We start from the raw sequence: 27,395 nt of genomic DNA on the forward strand, positions 1-27,395 counted from the left end.
TTTTGTCTTCTTCTACAATCAAAATCACAATCACCAATTCTTAACTTTAACTCCGAAAACAAACGCATGGTTAATATCTAAATGGTTCAGAACTCTTCATCTTTTCAAATCGGTATATCTTCCCCCTCTCTCCTCCCACTCTTCACTAGCGCTTCACTTAGCCCTGTCCCTCACCTCCCCCTGCCAATCGGTGACTCGTGCTCCCTGACGACGTATGACCGCTGTAACATCTCTCTCTTCTTCTTTCTCTTTCCACTGAATCTACATTAACCTATGCAATCTGTCTCTCTCTCCCCCCTTCGAGTTCGAATTGAATATGGACTGGATCATGAGCTTTGACACTGCCATGAGCTTCAACCCTCCAACCTCCCCTTCTTTCTGCGAGGAAGATTGAGGTGCAAGGCTCGAGGTCAATCCAAGTCCGAGTCGAGAATCCAATGAGAGAGGGGCAGACTAGGGGTGGGGGAAAGAGAGAGTTAAAGAGAGCGAGAGTGCAAAGTCGGAGGAGTATACATTCCGACAAAGACAAGGAGTTTTGACTTCATACACAGACACGCAGTTGGAAGTCTGAATGCCCATGCTAGAGGGAACGGGGTGGGGCTAGTTGAGCGTTCTACAGATTTGTAGGATAGGAGCAAGGAGGATGAGAGAGAGGGAGATGAGACTCATTTGAAAATATTAAAATTTTGGGCTTTTCGAAATTGAGTGTAAAACCACCTTGTCGACGCGTCATTCATCAAATGATTGGATCAAGAATGATGTAGAGGATTAGATTCATCTAATAATTTATCCAAACACCTGGATCACTGCTCCCTTGGTCGGGATATTGTGAGACCCCCGGGACTGTAAGATGAGGGAGCATCGAGGTGGGACCATACATAGTTTTGCTGTGCCGCAGGAATGATTCGACTGTCGTACACGTCATTGTAACTGAGACTACGTGTGCTCACATGTCATCTTAACTAATTAGGCTGCGTGTGGTTGATTGCGTTTTGCTTGTGTTCACAGGGAAACCTTTGAGCTACTTAGATCAGAGCTGCCTGTTGAGCTGACATTGTCGATTTTCGGTTCGTAACGCGTGGAAACAATGCATCCCTTCTCTTCGCCAGAAATGCAAGAGCGACTTACGTGTTTATGACAGTTATGCACGACAAGACAGGAGTAAACTTATCATCCTATTTTGAGGAACTAATTGCGAGCTATGATTGTTAATTAAAGTTAAATCGTCGTTTTCTTTACTTCCAAGACCTGCCTTTGCTCTTGGACACCTTCTTTTATGGCCTCAAAGAAATATTAGTACATATTATTTGTATTAGGACGATCCATAAAGTTCTTGGGACAAAATACGTCATAGCAGTTCACGTGAAAAATTTTATAAGATTAGACAGAAGAGAGGTCAACAACTCCGAAAATCGGACAATTTTCATACCACACTATTGGGTAGTTTTGCGGTTCTGGCCTTTTTTTTTTGTTTCCTCTTTTCTTTGGTAGGTCCTATTTTAATTTATTAACTGGGAAGAAAAAGGGAACGAGACCATGATAGTTCATAGTTCTTTCCAAAATGAAGGTATGGGAAAATTTTTATTTGGAATGAAAAAAATTGAGATAACCAATATGAATTGATTCAAGCGGTTCGACGTTTATTTCTCTTAAATAAGGTTTCAGTTCGAATTCATGTGAATGCAGAAAATCCACGCTGTGAGAGCTTTACTCCTTAATAGGTCGATCCGGCTTTACTGGATTAGTTTGTGCTCAATTGGATTTTCGGATACTATGGTTTATACTGAAAAAAAAATATTGAGATTGGAAGTGCAGCTCACTGATACATGATGTTTTCGTTTGTGAATTTATAAATTTTATATTCGATTATCATAGTGAATTTATACATAATCTTTTATTAGATTCTCTATTTTCTATTGTTTTTATAGTAGATCCATAATCCTCCACCTTAATTGGTAAAAAGTGTGGGAAAAAAATTTAAAGTTAAGGAGTAGGCATCCCACCAAAAGGAACCAAATTTATTTGCTGTGATACATATGAGCCAAATAATTAATATACAGAACATCCACGTCGTATCTCCTGCAGTGGGATAACTAAATCAACCAAAACAATACAAGACATCATCATCATCAGTTATCCTTAACACATATTTATTGACAAATTAAATATCAAACAATAATCCCAAAAAAGTTTAAAAAAATTACGAACATCATATTCAAGGAGAACAAACATCCCAACCGTGTGATCAGTGAATAAACGGCTTGAAGATGCTCACAACCTTCTTGATTTGATCGCTAAGCGAAGCATAGGATGCCGTTCCATCATTTCCAGCGAGTATTCTGTATTTGTCTTTCCTTGTGAAGTTGGTGCACTCGAACCCTAGCGTTGCTGCTAGGATCCTCTGCACGTAATTCGCCACATCATATGGGCTCTTACCTGCCGAGCAAGTTGCCTCAGTGGGTAGCTGGTTTAGGAAGGTTACTTCGTAGACGGGTCGAGGGTTCATGAAGAAGAATATCGGATCCAAGCCCTTCCAACCTCGAGCGGTTGTTGCATGGAAGAACCCTACCCGATAGTTCATTGCCACCGGCACTATTCTATCTGTCAATTCAGCAAAAAGTGCACTAAACCTCAGGAGAAATGGTTCCCGGCATGTTGTTCCTTCTGGACACACTGCTAGGTCGCCTTTTTCAAGTTGACGCTTAATCTGTTGGGCATCGACTTCTCGGTTTCTTGACAGCCGGACGGTTGGAATAGGGGATAGGATCTCCGAAAGACGGGAGATGGAGTAAGTCACTGCTGGAACCTTACGCCCCAGTGCCGTGGATAGGACAACCGGATCCATCAATGTACGATGAGTGCAAACAAAGAGAACGCCAGAGTTGCCATGGGACCCGGGAGGTGCCGGTGGCTTTCCCTTCACAATCATTCCGCCCCCGAATATAGGAGTCACATACGGGATCACTTTCATCGGCAAGATTAAACCAATAAAAATGCGAATAAATGCAAGGATTATGCCCAGAGGTATCCACAATAGGATCACGAGGGCTGTGAAGGGCATCGGCCTCTTGACTAGGCGGCCGTCATGGAAGATGACCGGAAGAGGACGTAGATCTTGCCGATCTAGCCTCGCTTTTGAAGTATACGGTGGATACAACGTTTCCTATGTCAATAACAGATAATTTATGTTAGCAAATCTGTGGGAAATAAAAAATAGTGGCGGCCAACTTACATATTATGGTAACCTAATTGAAAGGGTCAAGAGAGAAAACATATTCCAATGAAGATTGACATTCTTCTCATCGAATATAGGCTATTCCGTAATATAAAGTTATAACATATGTGAACTCACCTTGCATGGAGGCAAACAACAACCTGGTTCTGGCCTTCGCAACCCCACTATTATGGGCTGGTCCTCGCTGCTTAACACCTGAGCAGCCTGATTCGAGATGACACTCATCTCACCCTTGATGAAACCGGTGGCATACCCAAACCGGTTAACGACAAGTTCACTCCCGACAACTTCATCGGCCAACAAGTGGTCCCTCACGAACCACTCCACCATAATGCGCGGAGTCTTGGTTATGACGACTCTCTTCCCATAGGAGCTGAAGACCTTCCAAGCATCCATGTTCACGTCGTCCATGTAGAACTTTGGCAAGACTGCCCTCGCCACCGACTCGATCTCCGACATGCGGACGCCAGAGACCGCTACAAAGATAATCAGCCTGAGGCCAGCATCCCCCTGCCCCAATGCTTCCAGCACCCGAATCACCGGCCACATCAATAGCAGCAGCGCAAAACGTATGATCCCCGAAGCCTCGAAAGCTACAAGCATGAAGTAGGAGAAGGGGTCCGGGTCCTTCAGAAGCGTGCCTTCAAACTCAGAAACAACAGTTGTCATCTTGGATTCTTCTCGATGCATAGCTCGATATATGGCCGATGACAACTTCCCGTATCGCACTTCAAAGTTTATGTGGAGCTATCAAATCCTTTTTTTTACCCTTTCCTTCTTGATCTCTTTGGAAGGGAGGAAGAATGCTGGAATGAAAGGTGTTAAATTAGGGTTTATAAGGGAACAAATATTGCACTTACAATTTGACTTTCTTCTCACAGAGGAATTTGGCCGCTCATCAGCTCACCCACCCCTTTTATAGGGGCTTCCCTTCTCATTGACATCGATTTATATACAATTTATAATTATTTTATTCTTGAACTAAGGCTATAGGTACGTATAATATCGCCAAGTTTTCCCGCGAAGATAGTTTGATTAAGCTCAACAACTTGTTTTTATTTTGTTTTGCTGAACTTTTTATAATATATATATATATGTATGTATGTATGTATGCATAAGTTCATCTATCTATGCCACATGTCGACCTGAGAAAGCGTGTAAACATGTGTAGGTTACTAACCCACGGAGAGATTTTTGATATTTGATGGTCTTATATAAAACCTTATGACTACATATATACCTCTATGTCAAAATAAGCGTCCACGTATACATGCGTATAAGAGGACCTGTCTGAGAAGTTCCTGTTTCTTTTTTGTGTGTGTGTGTTTAGATTACTATTTCTGCGGATTTCTGGTTTTTCTGTTTGTTCGGTGGAGGTGTCACCTATTTTTCCGGCTGCCGGCTACGTATTCCATATTTTGCTATGTCCAGAAACCTCTCTCTAGCGTTCTATAAGGTATTGTTGGAAATTAATTATAATCTAAGATTATTTCTCACGTTCGGTCCATATTGTGATTTACTTGTATGACGCTGTTCAGACAAATTATCATGTGAATCGCATCGTGTTCGCAATTGTTATATTTCGATACCGTCAAACCAGGTCAAACCAGTTGAAAATTAATAGAGCTATCAGCCATATACTAGAATCAAATACAAATGTTCGTGAGTGCGCGACTCACCGTACATGTAATTGTAAAGTCATATGTGCATTATTCATTATTGAAATTTCATTGAACTCATATGGACTTAGACTCATTGTCACTTAAAAGCTCAAGCTAATAAATTGTGGTTCTCAAGTTTCATATAAATTCACGGACATTCTTTCATTTTTTTCATGTGGGATTTTAATAATTCCCAAAATTGATCATAACCGCAATACTTATCATTTTTATACAATATTGAAATAATTAAACAAGTCCTCTAGTGGATCTTGCAAGGTTTACGCGTCCTATGGAAGAAACTGTATAGTTAGACCATTTCTGCTTAGTCCTCGAAATTTACTGTTGGGGGAAAAAAAATTTGCTGCAGACGTACACAGTTTATAAAATAATATGTCATGAGGATAATTTGGGAAGATCGGATTGGCAAATGTGACATCTTCAAAGTTCCTTCAGCATGTCCCACAAGTCAATCAGCAGGTCGACATAAATATTTGGCAATCTTGGTCACCATGTACTCAAGTAGATTACGTGTACTATTACTTTCTCATATAAGCTAGCCAATTAAACCATGTGATCATATGTTAAGAAACGACTCTGCATCACGTTGTCGGGAGTTTTGAAATCAACCAAGAAAGACATTAGATTATACGTCTTCCGCATGGATAAAGTGGACGAAAGTAGTTTTCTGTAGCTAAATTCAGACGCCTTCTGATTTAAATGTCACGAAATAGTGTCTCCACAGAAGTATTTGCTGTACTGATTGATCATTTCTTATGTTCTAATAGCTCGATCAACTAAGTGCGTATGAATTCAATCGATTAAGAGTATATTCAGAAATATAAATTTTTCGCCCAATTCAACGTTTTAGCTCTCATTCGAATAGCTATGCCATTTTAAGTGGCTTGTAAGTCATCTACATTAAACACTATTCAAGTTTCCTACAAGTTATGGCACGGCAACACCAGCAATATGTATACAGCTTTCTTTTGTTTACTTTTCTATTTTTTGCTTCGCTCACCATTTGTTTGGAAGATGTCATTTATTTTGTTAGTAGATATTAGATGACAAATTAGTATAGCAATTTATATTTTAGAGTTGTAAAATTTATTTTACATCAGAATCTATCGATTAGGATTATCTGTTAATTGTTGATTTTCTTATATATGTTCTTATTTCTCTTGCAACATGTATAGTTTATATAGAGCTAATGTTGACCATAGTACTTTCTCGATTGCTTTAGTAAATACTTTCTATTCCTTGTGATTAATTCAGCATTCGGACTGCCACATACAAATTAATCTCTTTTCCAGCTTCCACGTTTGAAATTTTGTCAGTATGTAAACATAATTAAGCTGTATATAAATTGCTGGTGTTGCCGTGCCATAACTTGCCGGAAAACCATAAATTAGGTTAGAAAGATAATACTATGTCCCCATTATTATTATTATTATTATTATTATTATTAGGTTTCCTTTACTTTGCATCTTATGGATTAATTTGATCTTTATTCTTGCTCGACTAGAAGGGTTGAAGTTTTGGCTGTCATTTTAAGCTTGCAAGAGAGATCAAATCCTAACCAATGGTAGGTTAGAAAAACTTGGTTTTCGATAGTCTCCCACGATATAATACAGTCGATTAATGAGATATTTCCTTTGGCCAAGAAGTTGGAGATGATCTCTTTGTTAACTTGTTTCCTGTCCAATATATCACGGGTTGTTCATCTTTTTGGTAAAGTTTGGTTAGAAAATGTAGAAGGCCGAGAAACGTTTCCCAGAGAGAATTTTTGACCAGAACTTATCTAATGGCAGCTTTCCCTCTCCAAATTGCAACTGCAGAAGAATTTCTAAGTTAGAGACAATAATCGGTTGGTGATAGCAACTTGCACAAATTAACTAACTTTTAAAATTTTCATAATATATTGGATTAGTTCTAATGTAATTCGTCGCTTTTAATTAATTTCCTCTACAACAACCTCTTCTTTTAAAATGCTACGTACTTTATAATATATATATATATATATATACACGTCTTTGTACTTCGAGATGTGATGCACTTATTATTTCCTTATAGTTTGAATAGATAATCACCAATGAAAAAGGAGAGTAGTGCAATGACAAACGCTTTCTTATAATCTAGAGACAACTACAGTTCTCGTGGTGGGACTATCCGTGTCCGATTTCTTATTTCTATTTTCTTGTACTAAATCATGGACCTCTCTTATGACTCCAAAAATCAAAAGGATAACTACCATATTTTTGCAAAATTACAATAAAGATATGTATCAAATTTTAAATTTACGTCAAATATTGATGGAGTTGATAGGCCGCACATATGGGTACATGGTTGGGTCGGGTGGGAGAGCATTTTATTTTGGAAGATGAGATATAGCTCTCTAACCAACCATCTTAGTTTTGCAGAATTCGAAATGAATTAAAGTATTTCTATATTGGAGCATGAAATGATCTTGCTATAACAAGAAATAAAGAAAGAGGGCAACATTGAGGTAGGGGATTTACTGCAGTGGCACAAGTCACCGTTCGAAACTATAAAGTCTCAAGTTCAATTCTCGTCAGTGGGACTCCCGTATCCTTTTATTTAACTTTACTATTTCTATTCTTATAGTTTGACCATAAGTCTCATTTATAACAGAAAAAAAAAGTGCAACATCATAGAAGAATTTGAACTTGAACAGCTTGCAATTTCTTGAATATGTGAAGGGGGAGAGAAAAGCTTTACGAACTATAACTATATCTTTTACATTATATCAATTATTGGTAGAGTTTGACACAATCACGTGACTATGTAATACCCATTGCAATTTCTTGAATATGTGGAGGGGAGAGAAAAGCTTTATGAACTATAACTATATCTTTTATATTGTATCAATTATTGGTAGAATTTGACACACTCATGTGACTATGTAATACTCACTGAATATTTTCTCACAATTTCTCTCCCGAAAATCACATGAGACAGAGTGTTTAGAAAACTACGTGGAAGGTGAAATTTTAAGATGGACTAATGGCTCGGACAAAAATAAATAGCTAATGACAATAGAAGATCACAAAAACTAAAGCAGTAGAAAAATGAAGTTTTTCCTATAAAAGTATATATAATTTTGTATATGTGCTATTACAAGTATATATATGTCATAAACCATAGGATGTATATAGAAAAAGTATTTTGCCATTTGGATCATTGCGTCCAAGGGATGGACTTGTTTATACTTGTATAATTCCAAGTGCTTATAATATTTTTGCTAATTTTAAGTCTATAAAACTATTTAGAATCTTTTATTCAAAATCAGATTTTAATGGTATTATTAGTAATGGTCAATAAACGGAGGACATATGTGGTTTTATCGAAAAAAAATTAATTTATCAGTGTTTCTTTTTTTGCTACTATCATCTAACTATAATAATAGACTTCTCGGAAGAGTGGTTCAGTACCTTAACGATTATAGAAAGAAAATAATATGATTTAAGTTTAAAAAAATTTGAACTTTCCAGGCTACCGAGTGGTAGGGGCAAGTGGGCAACGATGACACGCATCTTCGATATGTAAATGGGTGAATGACTTCGAAGGCCTAATTTATTGGGCCGCAGATGTAGGCCCATCAAGAAAGTTCGTGGACAGGTCCAAAGGCCCATTAAGTTCTTCGGGCAAAGGTCTGTGAAGGTTTTTGGTGGAGGGAAAATTTCTTCTCCGTCAAGTCATCCTTCCTTAATCCTTACGCGACGTCTGATCTGTTCATTCGCTTTTTCTTCCGATGTCTGCAGCCGCTCTACTCAGTTGCCCAGATGAAGTGAGAGAAGTGATCCGTTTCCATTCTCGAGTTTCTCCATATTTGCAATGTCAGTAAGATCAAAAAAATGCCAATGCCAATGCCGATTTGGATTTGGATGATGATATTTCTAAGCCGCGTCCATTTTGTGCTGTTTTTGATGGAGCAATGAGTCAAGATATTCCCGTTGGTCCAGGTCACTGCTTCTTTGGCCGATCCTTGTTCGTCATTGGAGGTTCTCCGCATAGGTTTGGGCATCCCATTCAATCTTTTGTGGTCCTTAAACTCTGCTGCATCACCACCATCACCACAGCCTGGACCTATCAATCCCGGTTTTTTGTTGGACTTGGCGCTTTTTCGGTCACATGTAGCAAGAAAGAATGCATGCCTATGGACGTGCCTATGATGGCAAGTTTTTCATCTTCGGAGGCATCAGAGTCTCATTCTCTTGGATAGAGATCTATGATTCGGAGTTGGCAAGTTCCTGCAGCCTAGGATTAGGGACATGCCTCGGCACATCGCAGAGACCACTCCCTCCTTTTACTTTCTGTGGGACAGGCCCCTGCCTATGGCACTAAACGTCAGAAAAAGCCACTTATCATGCTGTACATGCGTTCTAGTAAGCGCTTCTACTCGTTCAATGTGGAAGAGGACCGCTGGAGACAATTTCACCGTCACTTCCACCCCCTCCTCCGCCTGATCAATTTCTTGGAGGAGGAACCTCGTTCCTGTGGGCCCCAACAATCGTCAATATCGATGGCGCAGCTTGTTGGTCCATCTACTACTTGTCTTCCCAGAGGTGAACGCAAAGGTGTGAGGATCGTATGGTGACCAATGCTTTCTGTCAGTGCTGCTATTATTATTTACAAAAAGCTCATCTTCAGTAGCTAGCCTGGGCCATGAATCATGGCGATGGGGAAAGAGAGCTTGCATATTAATTTTGAGGGAGCTGTTGCTGGCTTCGATGTTTTTGTGGGGCAAACCGTGTTCTCTGAGCGGACGCCGATGGGTACATTCACTCTGTTTTTTATCTCTGCGGGCAGGCTTGCCCAGCAAACAAGTAAGACACCTGCAGGAGGAGACGACTCTTGGAGGAGGGGAGGATAAGAAGATGAAGTTTTAGCTACTGCTGGTGGCGGTGTTGGGACAGTATTATATGGCTTCACCAGTAGGTAGTATGGCTCGCCATTGTTCTCGACCGAATCTGCAAGAAAACGGATGAGCTATTTCAAGATTCAAAAGGGTGAAGCCCTTCATTTCAGAGGGTTTCCTCCAACTGACCGATCACCTGTCAAAATCACTCGAAACTGTTGCAGCAGGCATGTCTCAAGAACGGGTTCTGGCCCTGAAGAATCCATCATGTACATAGATAGTATTGTCATGAACACTCGCCTCTTTCTGTTTCTCTTTAAACGGAAAGCACGGTGCCATAGAATTTTCTCTTTCTGTTTCTATGGTGGTGCTGCTTGCACCATAGAATTTTCCAGAGGCTAATCTAATAAACTGCATAAATGCAGGGCGAATTGCCTTGCCGTATAACAATTGAGCCTAAACAAATAAACAATTAAGTTTGCTTAAATTTTGCTTCTCGTTCCAGTTTAGGCTTTGGTAATATTTGAAAATGTTTGAAGCTTAGTTTTATATATATATATATATATATATATATATTCCTGCGATTGAAGCTAAGGTATCTTACTGATTCAGTTTTTTTATCCATCCCAACATTGTTAATCACCATGCAAATTCTACACGCCAAAATTTTCACCACAGCCGTGCTTAATACATTTCGTGTTGTGCTTACAGTGAGCTTCATTCAGTTCAGGGCCATCGCTATGGTCCAGGGTATCGTGTTGCTGCGTAATCAGCATATACCAGCAGACTCCTAGCATTTTGTTACAATGAACTTCTGGCATTTCATTTTCCCGTTGCTGTTAATGGATAATGCAACTCTGTTGATATGGAGACTACTGGACGAGTGGCTTTTGCTGCAACGAGTAACAACCCAGTTGTTATTAGCCTGTATGATTTCTCCAGTCTAGGCATAGCCTTTGCTACCCTGGTCCGAGATCAAGCCAATAATAAACTTTGCAATGCGAGTTAGCTATTTGGAGAGCTTTGCAAATATTTTTGCTTATGGTCTTTATTAGAGTCATCGATCCTCGGACCCTGATAGGCATCGCTCAAATACCTCCAGGTCCATCCTAATATCGAGTCTCGTCTCTCGACAGAAAGAGTGGAGCAAATAGCAGAGGATGGTGCTCACTGCTCTGTATTAAGCATTGGAACATCCATTAGAACAAGGGAATTATAGTATCCGTCATTGATTCATTTCACATCTGATCCACCATACTCCCTTTTCTTCAGCAATCAAGCAGATCTGAAACTGAATAAGAATGTTCTCGTCCACACTCAAATTATACACCTAGCTATTAGTAAATAAAAGCTCCGTGAAGGTTGATCCTGCTTTTTATGAAATCAATGCGTACATCGTCTTTGTTAATCACTCCAATGTGTACATGCAGCTCCCATCGTCGCTCCTTGCTGTCGGGTCAAAGTTTGCAGCGTTCGGGTCGGTGCAGCCCTCTGGGATCGGAATGTTTACTTGCTGAGCTGCTTTCCCTGAAAAATTAAACAGCAAAATCACCTTAGACAGCCTTCACTGATACACCATTACTTGAATGGCCAGACTGACAGGTCGAGTCTGTCAATAAACGGGGAGTTCAATGCCAGCTTAGATGAATATTTCTCCAGGGACTAACCGTAGAAACTGCCGCTTTTGATGGAGTCCTCATTGGCGTCGCCGAGGGCGGCCTCGCTGAGGTACTTGTCAGCCAGCTGGACGCGTTTGACATTCTGCTGCTCCTGCACAAGCATGTTGCCGTACTCCAGCAGCTTCTCGATCGTAATCTTTGGCTGCTCGAATGTTGGGGGCCCCTCCTTCGAGTTCACCAGCTTCTTCCCGATGGTTTCAACCCCAACACCCGATATCCACTTCCTCACCTCGTCGTCATAGACCCGAGCCCTCACCGCACCAAAGAAATCTGCATATATCCCCAGAGATGGTCAGGACCTGATTCATTGTCCCTAAAAGTAGATGAGCAAGCCATTTCCAGGAAACAACTCAATTAACTCACCAATGGATTGGCCGGGGAAGGTGTCGACGAGCTTGACAATATCCTGATCAGCAACACCATCGGTCCTGAAGATACCCTTGCAGACACCGATCCGGTCCTCACGGGTTGGGGCCCAGTAGAACTTCTCCATACGCCCATCACGGATCAGGGGGGCGTAAAGGGTCGAGAAGTCGTTTCCGGTGACGATGATGGGCACCCGGGGGTTCTCCTCCTTGTTGTACATGCCAGGGAGCTGGACGTTGGTGGGATTGTCGGCAATGTTCATGAGGGTGGCGTTCACCATCTGGTTGTTGACAGTGTACTGGGTAGTCCCGCCCATCCGCCCGGCTCCGGCATCCAGGTCGTTGATGAAGAGGCAGCACATCTTGCCCTTCTTTATAATGTCGGCCGCCTCACGGTACCTCTGTCGGATCAACTTAGCGGGCTCTCCTGCATTCCCGCTCTCAAGCTCTCCGGCACTCATCATAATCGGGCTGCAATTACATTAAGTTACATTAAATTCGATCATTGACAAGGTTTAATAATCAATCATCTGAAGTTGTGGTGCTCACTTGATTCCCATCTTAGCAAAGACAAGCTCGCACTGGAATGATTTTCCTTGACCTTTGCCTCCCCATACACCCAAGATAAGAGGAACCTGCAAATTACCAATAACTTGATACATATACATATATAACATTGATTGATAAATATCACACAGTCGATATTAATTGACTGAAGGAGACTTACAGTTGTTTGGCCTAACGAATCTAACTGAAGGAAATTTACAGTTGACATAAAGACGGACAGTGTATACCTTGATGTTAGGCAGGTTCATGAAGTTCTTGGTGATGTGGACGACAAGCTTGTCCATGAAGGCAGGTGCAATGTAGAACCCATCCATGTTGTTGTCATAGTCGTACCTGAAAATTCATGATTATGGGACTCGAGTTAACCATGAACGCTTCTAAAATGATAAATGACGATCAGAAAATAACCTATGCGAATCGAAAAGATGACTTACTGGCGGAGGCCCGTGCTGATGTAATCATAGGAACTCATGACGGCATAGTGTGTGCCAGCATCCTGCGGGGCCTGGAAGAGGGAGTCGACCATACCCTTGCCTCGGGTGATGTCCTGTTGGTCATCCGATATGTCGTAGCCAAGGCCCTTCCATCTGTCCTTGTTGGTTTGCTTCGACTCGTCCACCTCGCCGGCGACGACCTTGAAGCTCCCGGAGGTGGCCTTCGGGCTAGCAATTCTCGAGTTCGCCTTCTTCAGGCTACTTCCGAAGAAGGCCGTGCTAACTGGGACTGATGGTGTTCCATTGCCCGACCCGCTCAAATTCAACTGCAAATAAATATTTCTCTCTCCAATTATTAATTTGAAATAAATAATTGATTCTTCACTATCGTACCTAAAAATCCTTCTAATACTCATATCCCATCTTATTTGATTTTTGGATAAATACATATGAAAGCTGAATATTAAAATATGATACTGCTAACAAAATATTCGGATAATTATATCTTCATATAACATGATGACCTCATACAGTACCATGACAAAGCAAAACATACGTATTGTTACCACCGAGTCCTACTAGCTAGGCTTACTGCTAGCGTTTACCGAAGTCTAGAATCGCGAACACTAGGAAGCTTCGCGCAGCACTCTGATCAAGCAACACTGCCCTACTTACTGATACTTGGAATACATATGCAAGTGATGTTTCGAAGTATGGGAAATGGGATATATAGATTACCGGAGCACTGTTGATGGATCCGACCGTGGAGACCGCAGTGGCCATCTTGATCGGAGTACTACCAAAATCTTCTGAAGAGCAGCGAAGATCGTAAACGAAGTGCAGAGAGCGCAGTTGCCTTAGAACAGAGGCCAGAAGGGAGACTGTGCCTTGAACTTATACTGCTATTTTTGGTGTCCAGAGAAAAATAAAATTAATATCCCCCATGGGGATTGGTTTTCGATAGGAAGAATTCATAACGGCCACACAATGGAGATTGGTTTTGTGACACGTGGCAAAACTGAGGTGTCTCACTATTATCACACCCATCCATAGAGGAGAATGATGATCATGAGGGCCCAAAATGTACTGCAACTACTTGGCCGTTAATCTACGCATTGCGTAAGCATTTTAATTATTTATTTTTATCTGAATATTGTTAAAATTTTATGTCATAAAAGATATCAAATAAAATTGTAAATACATTAAGGAAATTTGAAATAAGATTGGAAAAATACGCTTAGGGGGAAATTAAGCATTCATTGCACGAATGGAAGAATTTCAGGAGAAGAAGTTGAACTAGTTGAAAACCCGCGTATTACACAGGCAGAAAATAAATAATTTTTAGTTGCAACTAATTTTATGAAACAATTGTACACGTTATGGATAAATATGGCTTATGAAAAATTAGACCAATTTGTTATAGATATATCAACAAATTACAACATTTCATTCATATTGGATATAGACAAATTATCTCGATAAATTAATTAAGTACATCTAACAAAATATAAAGTAATATATATGGGTAAAGTAGAGTAATCTTTAAGAAAAAACGAAGGGAAAATATCAAACATTTATCTTTATAATAAATGAGAAATATTATGTTAAAGAAAAAACAATAATATATATTTTTTTAATTCTCAATATCAATTATCAAATATCAAAGTAAATTAAAATGCAACAATTTTACAGAAAATTAATTATTTTGGGTAAAATATAACAGATAATTAATACACCAAATTGATTGATATCCTCGTAAAATCCCTAATGAAAATTTAGGCTATTAACTCAAAATCCTAACTACTATAAGAAAATTGAATCCTCTTCTGTATAAGTTATTCTTATGGAAAGAAATCATCACATTGCGAGGCAGAATCTCGTAGTCAATCCTTTGCCACTTGAATCTTGACGGGTTATTAGATAGCCACAAACAAACAAAGAAGAAATAGGTTAAATGACATTCGTTTGAGAATATACGAATTGTTATTTTTCATAGAATTCGAGCAATATTAACGACATAAATATAGGTAACATAAAAGATAGAATCTAAATTTAATAAAAAAGGAAACATAATACCGTAAAGTGCTTGATATCCTCGTAAAATCCCTAAATCAACTCAAAATCCTAACGAAAAATAAGAAAATTGAATCGTCTTTGTATAAGTTATTCTTATGGAAAGAAGTCATTTTAGTATGAGGTAGAATCTACGTCAATCCTTTGCCACTTGAATCTTGACCGGATGTTAGGGAGCTCCAAACATAGTAGAGAATAAATGGGAGAGACAATCTTTATTTGAGAATATACGAATTGTTGTTTTTCATAGAATTAGAGAAACATTAAAGGCATATATATTGGCAACTGAAAAGAAAGAATTTAACTTTAATAAAAGGGGATATAATATTTAAAATTCTATGACAATATATACGTAATGCCACAAAAATATATGCATATATGTTGAAATTTTTTCCCATATATATGAACATCTTAAAGCATAAGATATATATATACATATATATATATATATATGTTAACACACATAATTAGCTTTAATGGACATATGTCAAAAATCAAAAAATTGGATAGTGTATATAAAATCTACATATTCTATTGCATATTCTTGCCTTGTGCATTACACATAAATATTAATTGGATATATGAGGACAATTTATATGAAAATATTTTTGATAAAAGAACATAAATATTTCTTTAAATATAAATGATCTATACATTCTACTGCTTAATTAACGATGAAATAATATAAAAGGTTTTCTTAGTACATAAATGATAATGTGACTGTGTCAGAGAGCTCTATATTATATATTTAATGATGCGACGGTATGAGAATTAGACTTGTGCTTTGTTTATATATATATATATATGTATGTATATATTAATATATACATAGGATTAGTCTCAATTAATTACATGATAAGACGTCATCTCAATGAAGAAATAATTTAGAGTCCCACTTTGAGAAGGAAAGCCTTAGACAGTCACATCGTTCTTGACGTAGAATTGAAACGTCCCAAATCTTAATTAAAAGGAATAAGTGTCGAGCCATTTGAATTAACCCACGTTGATTTTATTCTACTTATTTCTTTTTGGTCCACGTTGGACTTTATTTACTACGTACAAACTCGAAATTTTGTGAAAGTTCACCTCATGTTCAGAAATAAGTCGATGTAGAGAAGAAAGTTAAGTCTTAACTACCTCATTATCTTAAAAAAAAAAAGAGGGAAAAAAAATAAAACTCCTTCCATTATTGGTTTTCTGAGGTCGACATTGAAGTCTTGTTTGTTCCTTCTCCACTAAAAATCTTTCATCTTCTCACCACTTTGATTTATTGCCACACAAACTGCGTCAATCTCAGGAACTCTCTGGTCTTTTGTATTTTTCGATTTTTCTTTCGGCTCATTTTCATGAGAGAATTTTGGGGTTGTCTCTACGTATGAATCAGAGTTGATGTTCTACACCACAAGCTAATGCCAGTTGTAGGAAGTCCCAAAAACAAAGGAAAAATAAGAGGATACAAATATTTATATGAAATTTCATTTTTACGTGCACAGATTTTTTCTGTTCCATAAGTTAATGTTTGTCGATTTTCTAAGATCTGCACAGCTACTACATACCAGTGTCTAGAAACCTCTTATTCCCATGGGGAAGATTCTCGGGTTTGACGCGACGATATAATCCTTATGACGATATAATCTAAATTGTGACGATAAACAATTTAGATTTACAACATAATTAATTATACATACCGTTTAAACTCAATGATTTCGTGTTAGTCTGCGGTACGGGGAGTTGTCCCATGATTATCTTCTTCGTGTCTCTCAGAAGGGTTTTGGTAAACTTATATCCAACTCTTTGCTTCTAACTTTTTCTGGGGTGAACATCTTTGCTTCTAATTTATCAGAAAATGATGATGCGAGGATACAGCAGCATGAAAATGAACGAATTGCTAAACACTCGTGTCGTTAGTTCAATAGAATAGGATAGGATAGGGTAGGACAGGATAGGAAAGTCCACGACAACTTGGTTCGGGCCTCATGATGAAAATAAGCCTTAAAGACATCGAAGCCCAATTGTTTCATGGGCTTTGCTTATTCATGCAATGGGTTTGTTTGCCCGATCTTATCTTCTCCCAAAACCCAAACCTCTTTAATTTCCTGCATATAATAAGGATGGCAGAGAGAGCCAAAAGTTCCCCAGTTTTGTGGGTTTAGTTTTGATTACCAGAAACAATGAGGTAAGACCCCGGATGGAAGGCGGGGAAGATGATGTGTTTTTATTGGCCAAGGTGGGAAAGATGATTGACTCGATGTATCTAATGAAACACTCGAAATTTTGAGACAACAGCTCAAGGGATAGACAGTAAAATCTCTATGTCGAGTGTCAACGTGATTTAATTTATATTCGGACTGGGGTTCCAGCTTACGTATACATACAATGTACATATGAATAATTGAAGTTCCTAGCTATATATAGCACGAACGGTTGAGGCTTGAACAACTTTGATTACTTTGTTTTGCATATATACAACATTTACGAAACGTTGAATTTATGTTTGCTTGGACTTAATTTTAAGTGTTGATAATCGAGTATTGAAATTTTAAGCATTTGATCAAATAAGTGCTTACTTGATTAAATAAAATTATTTGATACAGTTAAGTGTTGAATGTCTAGAGTTTTTGGTGCAGTACTCACATGCTAGCCCACTATTTTCTTTCTTTTCACTTTTGACCCTTATCTTTACTATTATTTTATTTTTATCATATCTCAAAATAATAAAATAAGAATTATTTAGAAAAAGTGGAGAGAGTAGATTGGTATCTGGGGAAGGGGGCAGTGGTAGCCATCAATTCCGATTACCGCAGTCCAAGGGGAGGTCACTAGTGACATAAGGGCTCGTCAAGGACCTCACCTAGGAGATAGTGGCCGGGATCGAGGCCACCACCACCCACATCAAAGAGCAAGAGGGCGGCAAAATCGGAGCGGTGAGGGCTCCATCGTCAGCCCCCACCACAACAAAAGAGGTCGCCCACCCTTACAGCAATAGAGGATGTCGCCGACAACTGTAGACGTCGCTGGCAACATTCTTTGTTGCGATGGGGGCCGAAGGTGGAGCCCCCACCGCTCCGATTTCACCCCTCTCTTTTTTATTTTCAAAGAGAGAGATGGGTAATTGTGGGCAGTGTTGGCCCAAATTTGGCCCACCACCGCCCAGTTGAGGTCGTCAATGATACACAGCGTCATCGGCAACCTCGGGCCACCACCGCCCTCTTCATCGGTTCCCCCCCCCCCCGAACATTCTGATCGAAAGTTGGGGAATGGATCCAACTGTAAAATAAAAAAAGTTGAGAAGTACCGCTGCAAATAAGGCAAAAGTCTCCCCAGCTAAGCGGTAAGCAAAAGTAAAGTTGAATGATTAAGTAGGTTTTGAATTACTTAAATGATTCAACACTTTTTTAATTGGATTATTAAGTTAAGTCAATTTTCATTTTGTATTATCAAACAAAATTAATTTTATTAAGTGCTGAAAAATTAATTTTCAGCACTTAATTGGAATTTTCAAGTACAAGTTAAGTTAGATCGTATTCCAATCTTGAGCTTTGTCATAGAAACTTTAGTGTTTTACAGTAAGCAAACAATACGAAATGAGTTATGTGCTTAACACTTAGCATGTGTTTGATAAATGCTTAACCAAATAACTGGTTAAAAGTTAGATACAAATTAGTTATAATGGAAAATAAATAGGAAAAAGAAAAAAAACATAAATGACGGGGTCCAATCTACTTAATCCTTGAGTCAAAGTATACTTAATGAGTAAGTAATAAAAATTGCTTTAATCATTAAGTGACTTTTGACTTAATGATTAAATAGATTGGATCATCACCTTTCCTCCTTTTCTTTTCCTTCAATTTATTTTTTATTGTAATTAATTTGTAATTAATTTCTAAGTACTTATTAATTAAGTAGTTATCAAACACATGCTTTATTATTAGTACATGATAAATTAAGAGACTGGATTTGAGGTGGCGTAAATTGCATTTATGTTTAATTGTCATCATTTTTGTTATATTTTCCCAAAATATAATCCTAAATAGCCCACAATTGTAATTTCAAAGATATAGTACATAGTATATATGTGAATACGTTCCTCATGATAGGAAGGTGCTTGAATGCAATATATATAAATATATATATATATATGTATATATATTTGACTGTAGATGTACGTGTTGATGCAGTGAAATTCGTCTTGGGGGAAAAATAGACCATTTAGCAGTTATTTGTCTGATATGCATCGCCCACTCCGATTAGAAGGGCAATTGTACATGAGAAGTTGCGTGCATTCTTTTGAATCAATTTTGACGTGTCCAAGATATAACAACCAATTTAAATTACATACTAATTATTAAAGGACGACACATTCGATTGATACCGTATATGAAAATTCGTCTGTACAGTCTCCGACTCGACTGGTTAAAAAGTAAATGATTAGAATCTTGACCGACGAGAACCGTTAGTAGCTAGGCGAGACCCTCTCCAAAATGTCAGAGGAAAAGAAAAATTTTTGCCTGCTTCATAACAATATATATGACTTATCAAAAAGGGTGTAAATACAGTCACTTATTCTATCCTTTGATAATCAAAAGATTCTATGTATTTATTATGAAACTGTCAATATCCATTTATTAATTATTTAAAATTTCTATTTCATTGTAATAAACTTATCAAATTTATTCAAAATTGAATATATATATATATATATATATATATGTATATAACTTTGTCTAAACATGACTATATGTTTTCCAAAAAAATGAAAATGGATGTATGTTCATGACACTCGTCCTCTATATAATTGTCAACATTTAGCTACCAACCAAGGAAGAATTGAGCATTATCCATAGAAAGGAAAAGGAAAGAAAATCCAACTCTTGCGGCCATTAACTCCTTTGACGACCAAATGAGTAGGTAGAAGTAGAACAATGGCGAAGAAAAACTGCCACTTCCCCTATCATTGTTCTCAACAATCAGAGGGCAACTGCTCTTTACCTAAATTAGACCTGCTGTCTCTTTGAGTAATTATATCTTTCGTTTTATTAGATTATAGATTAGTCCAATTTCTTATCAAAGAGGGTGTAACACAGTAACGCATAGTAATTAAGAGATTCCGAATTCGATCATAAAAAGGCTACTCGTGCCCATTTATTAGTTAGCCATTAGAATTTTCATTTAATTGTATTTGGACCTATGAGCCTTTCTTATAAATTTTTTTTAAGAGTCCGATTCTTTCTTGTCTTAATCATTTATGCATTTCCTGTGAAGTCCATTGTAAGTCTCTGTACTAAAGCAAAGATGCTACAATATATCTTAAATAATCATCTAAGGTCTTTCTAATAGATATGAATACGATATGATATGATTGATGATTCAAACCCCTTCCTACATGTGTATATATATGTATGATGTATCTGAATTAGTCGCGAGCAGAAAAGCAAGCTATAAGGCCACAATGGAAAGGAAGGGACCAAAGGCCCATAGGAGCTTAAATATAAGATCAAGCATACTGCAGCTATATACCCTCGATAAGGAATGCCGAGAATCAAATATTTTTTGTTGTCGCAACATATATATCATACGATACATCATATAGTCACTTGCTGAAACAGAAATAGAAGAAAAGTTATTATCAATTTAGCAAAAGCTTTCTTTCCCCTTCATCGTAGTTGAAATGAGGCAGAAAGTGAAATTGTTTCGTCAAGGAATACAAATTTTGAAAACTAATTTATTCCGGATGATCACATGTACTATAAGTTGGAAGGAGCTTATAAGGCCCGCGCATTGCCGCCGGTCAAGATATCAGTTAATAATAAATATATAACTACGCATGTCCATTAATTTGTATCTAATTTATGTATAAATATAAGAAACACAATAGATTTAGTTATCATTCTAATATAACAAATTAAGTTCAAATAAATATCTTTTGAAACTATTAAAAATTTAATTAAAATAATTTAATATTTTTCATATTTTACAGAAATTAACATATCATTTTTTTTCCTTATTTTAGTTTTTAGGAGGACTCGCTTGTCCATACTATATATCATCATTTAAATATTCGACTACTTTGTCGTTTATGTATATGAATATCAAGTTATAATCGATTATTTTCAAAATAAAAATAAGCTATCAAATTCAAAATAGTCATATATACATAAATAAAGATGTATATTACATCTCCATTCAATAAGAATGCGCTAACTAATATTAATTTTTATTTTGTTTATAAAGATAATAAAAACGCGTGTTTAAGTTTGAAAGAGAGGCGTAATCGCCCCGGTCTAAATAGGGATATGTTTTAATTATTTTAAGAAAATTTTTGGTTTTAGGATTCTTAAGATTTATATGTTTTATTAATTAATATATTTACAAAAAGAAGACAATCAATAGATAGATGGTTAAAAAATATTGAAAAACCCAAAATAAAGATTAAAAAATGAGGGATCTACACGTGGCTTTGTGTTGGATGAGAATTTTTATAAAAAAAAATTTTGGTAATAGGGTTGGATAAGAATGGAATAATCAAAGGTGGAACCATTGTTTAAAAAAACTGGAAAGGAAGCAAAAAAAAAAGGCCACTTACACGTGGTTTAATGAGGGATGAGAACTGGACCTGTTTTCATTTCTTTAGATTTTCGATAAGATATAAAGCTTGAACATAAATATCATTAAAGACACCACATAAAAGTACTTATATTCCCGCCATATATCAAACGGAAACATAAGCAAAATACATGTGGAAGGACATGTGACAATATTAATAACAAAATAAACTTGATACATACCTATTCTGCAAAATTGGCAAAGACATATTAGGAATAAAAATTAAAAAAGTAATTTCAAGAAGAAGAACAAATGTATGATAGGAAAATAGTATGCATCCTTTAAGATAAATGCAATTACTCAGAAACCGCGAATTGCCCTTTCCAAAAATTTATCGACATTTGTATAAGACATATAAGACAGAGTTATTATTAATGATCTATATCTATATCTATATCTATATATAAATCTATATATGTATAATTATAAAGTTTTTCAAGAACAAGTTTCGATGGGGGGTTGTGTCTCTCTACAGGTTACTTCTTATAACAAACAGGCATACGATGACACTTGCTAGCTACAACCCCCTGCAACGTGTAAACCATGCAAAGTGCCATATACCTTCCAACTTACACCATAAGAGTTGAGCAAAAACCCAACTTGCAAGCCAAACAAATTTAACCAATTTGATCCCCTCCATGAGCTAAAAAGAAAAGAAAGCTAGCAACTTACGAAAATCACTTGATATTGGAACTATACATGACTTAAAGTACCTTAGCCAATCACATACATGAACCAAAAAACCAAGCAAACCAAATTTTCTAGTGACTCCCTTATAATTCAATAGTCTCCGGCGTGAGTCATGCATAACAGTCAGAATGTGATCGACTCTGATCATACATACCATCAGGGATATTGACACAATCCATGTGAGACGCTAGATCCGCATAAAATACTTCGATGTTATATTAAGTAACAAAAGAGTCAAATCACTTGTTAAACCTAAATAAGAAAGAAATTTTCATGACATATGTTATTGTTCTCTAATTTTCAAGGGCTACCAAAAGAACAAACTCGAGAACAAATATTGCATCTGGAAAACAAACCAAAAGACACAAGAGCCCAAGTCTTAACAGCTACCATCTTATTGTTACAAGAATGGTCAAGATCAGTTCTTCCTTCCCATATCTAACATGATGTCAGAGAAGATCTCCTAAAGCTAATATAATTCCGATCGGAAATCTATGAACTATCTCTAAATAAAGCACAATTTAAAACCATTTCTTACACCATTAATAAACAGGTCACGAACAATTCCTGGAAGAGTGTCACGGAGAACTCCCATGTTGTGGTGAATGGGAAGTACACGGAACTCGTGGCATGAATTTGATTCCAAACTGCAAATGAACTTCATTAGGCCGGTGAATGTCTTGGTACCATGGAAACGAATGAAATGACCTTGCGATGAATCTTGGACAAAAAACAAGGTGCAGCTGCATCCGATTCTCAAGCAGCAAGATACAATCACTTGCCTCAAAACCATATTCCAGGACTTGAGTCCATGTAAAGGAAACATTTTCATTGTCAAAACGATGGAGGAGGTGGCCGAGGAGGAGTTGGAGAACCCCAGAACACCTCATGAGGAATTTGCCCATTAGGAACCAAATTGGGATGCAAATTGTAGATAGGCATGGACCCATGCTCGCCCCCTCCTCCTCTTCCTAAACCTTGATGGTGTGACCCGGAAGTCCCATTATTACCGGAATTCGGTTCCAAGCGCATTCCTTCCCCAGCCTCGGCTTCCTCATCCTCAAGGGGAAGCCTCTCATACGTTGCATTCCCAAATGTGGCTGCCACCACCATGACAGGCCCCGATGCTGCAAGCGGTCCCACTGCTGTGCCACCAACGACTTGCCCCTGCCCGCCTGCCAAGTAGACGGTCAGCCCAGTCGCCCCGGGCGGGGAAGGGGCTGGTAAGAACGCCCCAGTGAGGGACAGAATCTCAAACCTCCCTTGGAGGGTCACCACCCCGCCAGGGGCAGCAGGTTGCCGGAGGGTCACGTCAGCCACTACACCACTACCACTTAGGACGGAAACCCCACAGTGACGCCGCCTAGCAAAGGTGGATATGCTCTCAACAATATCAGTCCCGCTGCTGATCTCCAGTATATGGCTCCTCAATGAGTTGGGGCTCTCCTTGGTGACCACGATCGGGGGCTTCGGCTTGTTCTTTGACCCCGGGGGGCGGCCCCGAGGCCGGCGACCACTGCTCCCACCACCTCCACTGCCGCCACATCCCCCACTCCCAGGAGTCTCCTCAAGGTTGTCCCGATCAGCGCTATCACGTGGCTCCTGATCAAGCCGGTCCTCCTCATGGTTCCGAAAGCTCCCACTGCTATTGGAGTTAGGGTTATTGCTATTATTGCTAGGGCTGCTGGGGTTGTTCGCGAACTCTGGCTCCTTCAAGTGGAAAGTATTCCCCGCCCACCATCGATTCGCCATATCAATCTCAATACAATTAAAACTAATAATTTCTTAGCTCCTGTTTTAGCTCGATATAGACCAAACAAGTCCCTTCCCTTCTACTTAGTTCCTTCCGACCTCGCCGTGCTTATCGGTTATCGCCGATGAAGATGGAATCCAAGACCTTATCTCCTCAAAACATGAAACATAGTGAGACTGAGACATACGGCAGCTTCTTGGATCTTTGTCAAATGTAGAAAAGCCCTAAAATGTTATCCGCCACAGAGACAGGGTTAGATGATGAAAGGGAGAGGGAAATCATGGTCGGATCAGATCTGACACAGGGAAGGCATAATTGTTCTTCACAGAGAGAGAACAACAACACAAAAATCCAAATGAGTGCATGACGAATGATGAAATGGGTTTCCTTATACTACTCCTTCCTTCCCCTTATGGTTCTGAGACTGACAATAAGGCAAAGCACTGGGAAGCCCTTCAAGGATGGGTTAATTGGATGAAGTACGGCTAGCTTAGTACTTACTTGCTGACCTAACAAGAAAGGAACGCAGACTGAAAAACAAGAAAAGATCAGAGAGAGACCCAGAGAGAAAGAGAGAGGAAGAAACCTTTGAATCAGTGCTGATGGCCTGAAAGCTGAATGAGTAGTAGTAGTTAAGTAGTATACTGATTAAAGGGAAGGAGGGAAGAAGGAGAAACAGAAGAAGAAGAAGAAGAAGAAGAAGAAGGAAATGAAGAGAGGCTTGGTCAGAAGAGACTGAAGGGAAGGGGGGGCGCTAAGCTAAGCAAGTACAAAGAGAAGACAGAGCCTGGAGCTGGGGGCGGGGAGAAGGGGGACAGTGGGTTCGTACGCCAAATAAAGGTGGACCAGACCCTAGCAGCTCTCTCCTCATTTCAAGATAAAGATTCTTTTTATTTTATTTTATTGCTTTTATTAATTTTTTTCCTAATTTCCTCGAGTACCATTTTTATTTATTTTTTGTTTGTTTATATTAATATGTATTGATGATTGATGATTTCTAAATTAATAATTGTTTAATAGTATATTGTATGTGTGTGTGTGTGATGTTTGAATTTGTTGCAGAGGTGGCAGGTTTTGTTTTGTCCCTCGGGGTGGGTGTGATTTAGTGCTGTACAAGTTTCAAACTCTCGGTCCCCTCAGAAAGTGGACGCCCCCGTGAGCTCCTCTAAATAATAATAATAATCAATTCATTTCATTGTTTTGATTGCCCTATTCAACAACGGACGCAGGATTTGATTTTAGGCCCTAGTGAAAGCGAGGTCAAGTTAGACGGATGAATATAAGCTTGCATTTAGTTTTTGACTTGAATAATGAATTTATAATGACCAAATTCAGTTTGATTTTGTACAATAATTATGGAAGTTCGTAAGACTAATACAATAAAATAGAAATCATAACAGTTAATAAAATGGTGCGACTAGTACCACTAGATATCGAACATGAAACCTCTTGATTAACATGCAAGAATTGCTTCACCGCGCTACACCATCTTTTTAAATCACAATTTGAACCATTCTTCCCTTTTAATCTCTTCTCTTCCATTAATCATAGAATGCAAAAGATTGCTAACATTTATGTCTAATAATAATGTGTCAACCGGCTAGAATGAACATATCCACACATGCATGGCCATCCCAAGAACAAACTAGCACATTCTAGCCAAAAAAGAAAAAAAGAACAAACTACCATTTTTTTTCCTAGAACAAACTTTCGGTAGGAAAGAGTTTCCTCTCTTCTACATTTCCTACCTTCTATAATTTCTTGAGTTCGGTCCCCGGTTTGCAGCCTCCTAGCTTGTTCGTGTTCGCTTCTTCTTTTCTCCTATATAATCATTCCAGTGTTTGTGAGTGCCTTCATTGATATAACTTTTCTTAACAGTTTTAACCAATTTCGCAAATGAGGCATCACGATTTTAGTTGCCAATTGACTCATGATTTTAGTTGCCAATTGACTTGGTACTTCACTTTTATCTTCCACATATATATATATATATATATATATATATTCCATTGCATTTTGGGAAATTCTAGAATGATATATATATATCTTATGGTTTTTTTTTCCCTTCACTTTGCAGTACCTGGGAAGTGTAAACGGCCTAGATTCAAACTGAATCGATTCATTAAAATATAACACTCTCCGAATCATAAATTTTCTTTATTTACAAGGATCAAGATCGAAAATTTATTTACGAGAAGCATGTCTCGCACCACTTGGACTAGCCCTAGTTGGTATAATATATCTTATCGTTGCAGCAAAAGTCAAATTAACAAACGAGACATGACTAATTTACCTTCATTAATGGTATAAACATTACATTCTTAGTGTGCGTCTCTCGTCAACTCTACATACATGGGAACTATTTGGTGAGAAAGTCGCGTCGTGTTAAACACGCTTACTTTTGGTCAAAACGCAGCTTCTTATCCTACGATTCTATCCAGCCGGCCCTAGGCTCATGACTTTATCAATAAGAGATCAAAGCAGGTTATACTATTGACACGATAATTACGACTAAATCATAATCTTTCGGATAATACTGTCGAAATGAATCAAGAATGGCTGCTAAGTAGCTCTTGGACCTTCGAAAGAGTTACATTTATGTGCGCTCTCTTTCTCTGTGTAGTAGTAGTAATTCAGAAGAACCAATTAGAAGTTGAATAGGGAGGAAGCGTGGGGTGGAGGTGTGGTTGGGCAACGGGGATAAATCATATACGTCACTGTCTGCAAGTCTCGACAATATAAATGGACCCCCCCCCCCCCCCCCCCCCCATATCCCCATCCCCATACTTCATTTAATTTTATCACGTTATCTATCTATCTATCCATCCATCTATTCAATATTTGACTAAATGATATTGCACCCGGCCTAGCTATTCAAGCTCAAGCTCAACTTATCTGGGTAAATGGTGTAATTAATTAAGTTGTCGTATGTGTTCCTCAAATGCATGCGTGTGAGACTGATTATCGACTTAGAGACCGACACGATTTAGATTTTACGGATATCCCATACGTCATCCTAATGATTGATAATGTTTAAATATTAACTGATCAATCGATTAATTAATGGTGAAATCATAAATACACATCGATTGGCGGCCTTTGATCGGGGAGATGCGTAATTTTACATATGTGGTTTGAGAGTTTCTAGCATGATACGGAATCATGATAACCACCATATAAGAGCCGTGTGATGTGCGTGATTCTTGCATACAGCACCACATGTAACGACTCCTATGAATGCGTTAGCATGACATGATTTCATGCTAGGAATTGCCGTTAGGTTTTTATCTATGGAGATGTAATGTGTTAAAGAGGGAACGTTTCTCGAGGACTTGGCTTGGGTTAGGGTGTGACCAAAGCCTCAGCTTCTTCTGCCGAAATAAAAGTTTTGCAGACACACTCGTGGATGGGATGAGAGTTTCTGCTCTGCTCCACCGATAGGCCACTACTATTGATTGC

The 27,395-nt window shown here is 38.3% G+C and overlaps 3 protein-coding genes across 4 annotated transcripts; all 3 read right to left on the reverse strand.

Moving 5' to 3' along the window:
* Window positions 1-1,997: 1,997 nt before the first annotated feature.
* Window positions 1,998-4,128, reverse strand: LOC116187079 (glycerol-3-phosphate acyltransferase 5-like). The gene is made up of 2 exons (XM_031515666.1): window positions 3,353-4,128; window positions 1,998-3,163 (listed from the first exon to the last, which is right to left on the reverse strand). The coding sequence occupies exons 1-2, from the start codon at window positions 3,923-3,925 to the stop codon at window positions 2,246-2,248; spliced, it is 1,491 nt and encodes a 496-aa protein (XP_031371526.1). The 5' UTR covers window positions 3,926-4,128; the 3' UTR covers window positions 1,998-2,245.
* A 6,805-nt stretch (window positions 4,129-10,933) lies between these two features.
* On the reverse strand, window positions 10,934-13,721 carry LOC116188574 (ribulose bisphosphate carboxylase/oxygenase activase 2, chloroplastic). Its single transcript, XM_031518020.1, has 7 exons — window positions 13,556-13,721; window positions 12,818-13,143; window positions 12,611-12,716; window positions 12,366-12,451; window positions 11,815-12,287; window positions 11,440-11,721; window positions 10,934-11,299 (listed from the first exon to the last, which is right to left on the reverse strand). The coding sequence occupies exons 1-7, from the start codon at window positions 13,598-13,600 to the stop codon at window positions 11,181-11,183; spliced, it is 1,437 nt and encodes a 478-aa protein (XP_031373880.1). The 5' UTR covers window positions 13,601-13,721; the 3' UTR covers window positions 10,934-11,180.
* An 8,708-nt stretch (window positions 13,722-22,429) lies between these two features.
* Window positions 22,430-24,763, reverse strand: LOC116189530 (AT-hook motif nuclear-localized protein 15). Of its 2 annotated transcripts, none has more exons than XM_031519226.1 (2): window positions 24,523-24,763; window positions 22,430-24,160 (listed from the first exon to the last, which is right to left on the reverse strand). In XM_031519226.1, exon 2 carries the CDS (start codon window positions 23,933-23,935, stop codon window positions 23,018-23,020), a length of 918 nt encoding a protein of 305 aa, XP_031375086.1. In that variant the 5' UTR covers window positions 23,936-24,160; window positions 24,523-24,763; the 3' UTR covers window positions 22,430-23,017. The 2 variants fall into 2 exon arrangements, with proteins under 2 accessions (XP_031375086.1, XP_031375087.1); XM_031519227.1 differs by having other exon boundaries at window positions 22,430-24,445.
* Window positions 24,764-27,395: the final 2,632 nt, after the last annotated feature.

The sequence above is a fragment of the Punica granatum genome, chromosome 8 (assembly GCF_007655135.1).
Source record: "Punica granatum isolate Tunisia-2019 chromosome 8, ASM765513v2, whole genome shotgun sequence".
In the NCBI taxonomy this organism is placed as follows: domain Eukaryota; kingdom Viridiplantae; phylum Streptophyta; class Magnoliopsida; order Myrtales; family Lythraceae; genus Punica; species Punica granatum.